This window comes from Pteropus vampyrus, unplaced genomic scaffold (genome assembly GCF_000151845.1).
Source record: "Pteropus vampyrus isolate Shadow unplaced genomic scaffold, Pvam_2.0 Scaffold117, whole genome shotgun sequence".
NCBI classification, from domain to species: domain Eukaryota; kingdom Metazoa; phylum Chordata; class Mammalia; order Chiroptera; family Pteropodidae; genus Pteropus; species Pteropus vampyrus.
In genome coordinates this window covers 2,554,262-2,560,129 of record NW_011888898.1, presented here as the reverse complement: position 1 = coordinate 2,560,129, position 5,868 = coordinate 2,554,262, and the positions used below count along the sequence as shown (strand labels likewise).

The following is a 5,868-nucleotide window of genomic DNA, read 5'->3' as shown; positions in this document are numbered from 1 at the left end:
CCAAATACCATCCCCTTCAGGCTTTGGTTCAACATACAAATTTTGGGGAGACGCAAACGTCCTGTCTATAGCAGCAGACTGCACGGCGTGGCCAGGGAAGAGGCAAGTGGGACGCCCAGGGCACGTGACGCAAGGCGACCCTCAGACCTCGTGCCTCGTACGGTTTGTATTCTACGTGCCTCTCGCCTCACGGGAGTCTGGCCCCACTCTGTGGGCTCCCATTTGCAACTTAGGGTTCAAAGAGAAAAGCAGTGACAGATTGGCAGTGTAGGGCCGGGTCTTTGAACTTCACTTGGTGTGCACTGGGGAAGCCACTGGAAAATTATGAGCAAGAAGGGGGACACCTGGAATGTGCTCCGGAGGGCTGTGAAGAGGGGGAGGGGCACAGGGGCGGGGCTTTCCTAACAGGCTGGGCTGGAGGAGGGGTGGGGGGGTGCCACAGGTACCAGCAGGCGGCTATCCTGCAGGAGGCAGTAGGTTCTGGAATCAGATGGTCCGTGTTCACATCCTGGCTTTTCATTTCCTAGTTAGGAACCCCGGGTGAGCAATCAAACTTCTCCACATCTCCGTTTCTTCATCTGTAAAATGGGCATCGTAGCAGGGCCTGCCTTCCTCACAGGGTGTGGTGGATCTTCCACGAGGCCATCTATGTGAAGTGTACAGTGTCCGGCCCACGGTAGCGCTCAGGACACATTAGCCATGAGGATCCGTGTCAAGACCCCAGAGCCCAAAGAGTTAAACAAGCATGGGACGATGCAGGTTAGAATCACCTGCAGGATCTTTAAAACCTCCCCTAACCAAGGCCACACCCCAGGCCACTTCAATCAGTCTCCGGAGTGAGATCTGGGCATTAGTATTTCCTGGGAGTTTCCCAGGAGTTCACAGCTGAGTCGGGGAACCCTTGCCAACCTAGAACCTTGCCTGCCTGAGGCCCGAGCTGGGAGAACTGACCTTGAAAAGACACATGCAGGCAACCATTTTGCAGCAGAAGGTGAAACCAGATGGGGTGGGTGTGAAAGGGCCCAGCTGGGGGCTACTAGGGTGCCCAGGGACCTTGAAGGTCTGGTGGGCGCAGACACCCCCACCCCAGGCTGGGATGGAGCCTGCTGCCTGCACCCAAGCAGGACTCCGGATCAGGAGGCTGGAGCGGCAGCTCTGAGCTGGGCTTGGGCACCAGAGGGAGCTCGTGGGGACCTGCCAAGGCTCCATCCCTGCAGCTGGTTCAAACTGGTTTGGGCAGGGTGCGGCCCAGGCCAGCTGCATTCCAGGAGTCAGGCTTGCTGCCTGCCCCTCGGTCTCCCCAAGAGCCGGGCACCTGGGGCTGGGTGCTGGGGCATGAACTCGGCACCCTGAGAGGCCAAGAGATTTTTAAAAATCCAATCTTCTGTTTAAAGTCATCGATTTGGCCTCTCATGGGGGTCCCTGGCTAACGCCAGCAGCAAGAGGAAGCCTTCTTAGATAGGGATTGCTCTGACTTTGGTGTGCATGGGACTCAACTGCAGAGCTTTTAAAATGCAGGTGCCCAGCTCCCCCGCAGGGGCGAGGGGCTGAGCTCAGCACCTGGGTGCATGTATGATGCCTGGAAGGGCCCTGAGCATCATCAGGAAGATCAGACAGTGATGCATGGCCAAGTGCAGTTCCAGTGAGTTCCTATCAAATCCTTTCCTAAACACCTTGAGGCCCAAGTCTTTGCCAAGAATTTTCCAGAAAATGACTCTGGTCCAAAGGCCTTGAGAGTTTGGTCAGGGTCGTGGAGAAATTAGCAGTGGACAATTGTAGAAGTGGGAATTGTGCTGTGACCAATGACCCAAAAAGCAGATCGAGCATGTGCTGACAGCCCCGACCACGGGTTGTCAGAGAAAATACAAATTCAGATTTAACGGGAGGGAGGTGTGGGGCGTCTTGTATATTTATTTGCAACCCTAAGCCCAGCCCGATTTTTAAAAACGAATTTAATTAGCATTTTAAAAGACAAGTCATCATGTGAACAATTAGAACTCTAGACTTCCCATATCTCTTTACCTTGTTTAATACTTTCTTCATTAGCGTTGCTTTGGAGGAATGCACCCTACCCTCTCCAGCCTCTAAAGGCTCTGGACAAGCCTTCTAAGGGTGTTTGGGGGTCAAATTTAGTGCTGTCAAGAATTCCCTGGGGAGCTTTTTTTTTTAAAGCTGCCCCTGGAAGGAAGAGGACCGCCAGCCCCTCCTTCCCTAAATTCCAGGCCTCCCGGGCCAAGCTCCAAGGAGAGGCAGGAGGGCGGGCCTTGAGGGGCGGAGCTTTGGTCTTTAAACGAGAAGATCCTTTGCGATAGCGGTTCTCCATCCTGGATGCACGCTGAACCCCCAGCGGAGGTTTAAAAACAACTGATGCTCAAACCCCCCTCCCCCAGGGATTCTGGTTGAATCCGCCTGGGGTGAGGTCCGGCTTCTCGGGATTTAAAAGCTCCCCAGGGCGTTCCTAAGTGCTGCGGGGCTGGAACCACTGCTCCCGGGACTTCAATGAAAAGGGGTCGTCTATAGCGATGGTTCTCAACTCGGATGTATGTTGAAATCAGCTGGCGAACTTCAAAAAAGTACTGATGCCCAGGTTCCACCCCCAGGGACGTGTGTGGCCGGACTTCAGAAGTTTTCTAAGAGCCCCAGGAGATGGCAATCTGCAAGCGAGTTTGAGAATCCCTGGTTTATCAGGTGATGCGAGGGCCGAGTGCAGTGAGCAATGTGCGCCACTGGGTGGCGCTGCCCACTCGGCCCGGCGCTTGGGCAGGCACGGGCCGCGGCCGCCGGGTGCGCACCTGCCCCGCCTCCGCCAGGCGGGCCGCAGGGCATGCAGCCGGCCGGGGGCGGGACTCCGAGGCCCGGGAGCTGTGACGGGCTCCCCCGCAGCCTCTGCCAGCTGGATCCCGCCGCGCTCCTGATGTTGCTTGTGGACGCCGACAGGCCGGAGCCCGTGCGCAGCGGGGCACGCGAGCTCGCGCTCTTTCTGACTCCCGAGCCCGGAGCCGAGGTAGGGGACTAGGGATGGAGGTGGGGGAGGCGGGTCTCCGGGTTGAGGGGTGGCTGGGTGCGGCCCCGGCGATCCGGAACCGGGACCCGGACCAGAACTCAAACCCTCCGCTGCCCCGCAGAATCCTCTCGCACCCGGAGAGGGGCTTCGGGCCCGGAGTTGGGGACGCGGTGGCCCCCTCCTTCGCGGAGCGGTGACTGCCTGACGCCACGCAGAGATGCGCGCGCGGCAGGTCGCGCCGGCTTCCTCTTCCAGCCGACACGGTCCCCGGGGACCCAGACTCGGCTCCCATCCCCACCCGGGACCCCGCGCATCGGCTGGGACGCCGCACCCAGGGGCGCGGGGAGCTGCTGCCCCTTGCCGGGCTGGGCCCCGGGCAGGCCGACCCCTGCGGGCGCACTCGGCGCCCCGCTCCAGCCGTTCGCCAGATGCCGGGGAGGAGGCGGGCGCGCTGCGCTGTGCGGGGACGCACCCAGCCTCGGGCCCGTCTGTTGCTAGGAGGGAAAATACCTCGTTTCTGGCCGTACTTTCTATTTTAAACGCACAGAATAAAAAACGTAGATCTAAAACTAGATTTTTTATCTTCCAGCTGAAGCAAGTCTGTTGACAGTACCATGAAAAAGTTATTGACCCAAGCTCACCAGGAGCTACTTAGGTAGGACTAAAAAGTCAACTTATTCTCTTTTTAAATCTCGAAAGCAGTTCAGAAGTATAGAAGGTAAAGGGTGAGCACCCACTCCCTTTTCTCTGCCACGCCGACTCTAGTTCCATGAGATAACCATCATTAAGAGTTTGGTGTAAATCATTGCGAACCTTTAAAAAATGCGTTTACGAATACACGTGTGCATATAAATAATAACATATTCGTTTTTATGAAGCCGTACTTGATACTGTAATATTGTTCTGCAGCTTGCTTTTCTGAACTCAGAATAGCACGGACGAATGGGGAGCGATCGCCAATGATACCACACGGGGCTTCTTTTTAGGGTGATGAAAACGTTCTGTAATTAGTGGTGATGGTTGCACAACTTCGTGAACAGACTAAAAACCGCTGAACTGTACACTTTAAAAAGGTGAATTTTACGGTATGTGAATAATATCTCAGTTTAAAAAAATAGCATGACCATAGCTCTTTGTCATAGGTATCCAGTAGAAGCCACAGACGTGAGCCATCTATGTAATTTTAAATGTCCTTGGAGCCACATATAAAAAGGAAAAAGAAATGGGTAAAATTAGTTTCAGTATATTTAAAATAACAGCGTATCCTGCGGGTCATTTCAACATGCTGTCAATGTAAAAAAAATAATAATAATAATGCGATTTTACATTCTTCTCTTTGTGCTAAGTTTCCAAAATCAGGTTTTTAACACTGAACTTAGGACACATCTCCGTTTGGACCACCCACATTTCAAGTGCTCAGTGGTCCTATGAGTCAGGTGACTTCCACATGGGAGAGTAGAGGTTTGTATGATTTTCTGGCTTCCTGGTACCCCAGAATCGGGTAAAACTCCTGTTTCCTGGGCTCATACTTGGTGTGGCACCATGCTGAGCTCTGTTCGTGGATTAAGACACTGCATCCTGGCAGTGACGCAGTGGCTAGGACATTGTTATGTCGATTTTCTAGCCGAGAAGACTGAGGCCCTCCAGGAGTAATAGATGTCTGTGAACGCACTGTAACTTATGAACCATGTCCCTAGGGAGGGCCATACAGGTGGTCTCCAGTTTTTCGCTGGTTGAGGTAACCTGAGGGTCCTTCTTGCTCCCAGCAGCGAGATGTCACTGTGCCCAGTGGCTGAAACTTGGCTTCATTTCATCTCTATTAGGCTTGGCCTTCAAGAGAAACTGCGTGTATTAGCTTTATTTTCTCACTCAGGGCTCTCTTTAACGTAGACACGAGCTGGCTACGCTCATTTGTAAGGGCTGTAATGACGAGCCCAGATCCCTGTAGCTCTGTCGGCAATAAAGCCACTTAGAACTCTTGCTGAAGTTTATTTACCAAAAGAGACAGAAACTGCCAGGGCAGAGTCATTTGCAGCCTCTATTTAAAGCTTAATTCATTAGCAGGTCCCGAGCTGAAGCTGTTTGTAGATGGGCATGTGAGCCGGAAAAGGGCCGTCTGGTTTGGGAACAGGCCTGAGCAGTGGGTCTCTCCTCCACAAGCTCCTCCCCTGGGACCACTTTTGGCTTTTAAATGGAGCAGTAGGGGTCTCAGACCAGCCCGCTCCAGTCCTAGGGGTGTCCTGGGGTTCCTGGTGAAGTGAACCTGCTTCATTCGACACCTTGAACCCCTACTATGCACATGCCGGGCAGTGGGAACACTACAGCAGTGAAACCAAGGGCCCTCGCTCTCATGAGACAAGAAACACAGAACGCACAAAACCTCTAAATTGTGATGGATGCCATGGAGAGTGCAGTGTGGGATGGTGTGATAGCGGGTATCTGTTTGTCTGGGAGGCAAGGGACGGGCAAGGCCTCTCTGGGGAAGCTGAGACCTGAGTGGTAACCATGGAGGCACATGCGGGGAAGAGGAAGAATAGACTGGATCCAGGAGGGCGAATCGAATAGTAGAGGGACCCCGACCCTGTCTGGGTGTGGTCAGGGCGGGCTTCCTTGAGGCAGGGTCATTTTAGGCTGAGTCCTGAAGCATGGAAACAAGTTGGCCGAGAGGGAGGAGGAAAATATACCAAGCAGAGGGAATAGAGCTGGCAAAGGCCCCGGTGGGACAAAGCAGGTGTTCTTCAAGGTAGAGCTGCAGGTAGAAGCGGGGGCAGTGGCAGAGGTGGCTGGTGAGCAGGGCAGAAGCTGTGCACTGGCTCCCAGGACCTGGGAGCCGCTGAGGGGCCATGTGTCAGGTTGGCTGGCAG

At 54.3% G+C, this 5,868-nt stretch overlaps 1 protein-coding gene across 11 annotated transcripts in view; it reads left to right on the top strand.

Moving 5' to 3' along the window:
• The first annotated feature begins 857 nt into the window (after nucleotides 1–857).
• BCAS4 (breast carcinoma amplified sequence 4) overlaps nucleotides 858–5,868 on the top strand; it is a 56,190-nt gene continuing 51,179 nt past the window's right edge. For 2 of the 11 annotated variants that reach the window (XM_023534064.1, XM_023534063.1), the window contains exon 1: nucleotides 2,249–3,004. In XM_023534064.1, coding sequence (XP_023389832.1) covers nucleotides 2,717–3,004 — 288 coding nt within the window. In that variant the 5' untranslated portion in view covers nucleotides 2,249–2,716. Of the gene's footprint in view, nucleotides 992–2,227; nucleotides 3,005–5,868 lie in introns of those variants that run through there. The other 9 variants (XM_023534070.1, XM_023534069.1, XM_023534065.1 and 6 more) reach the window with 7 other exon arrangements.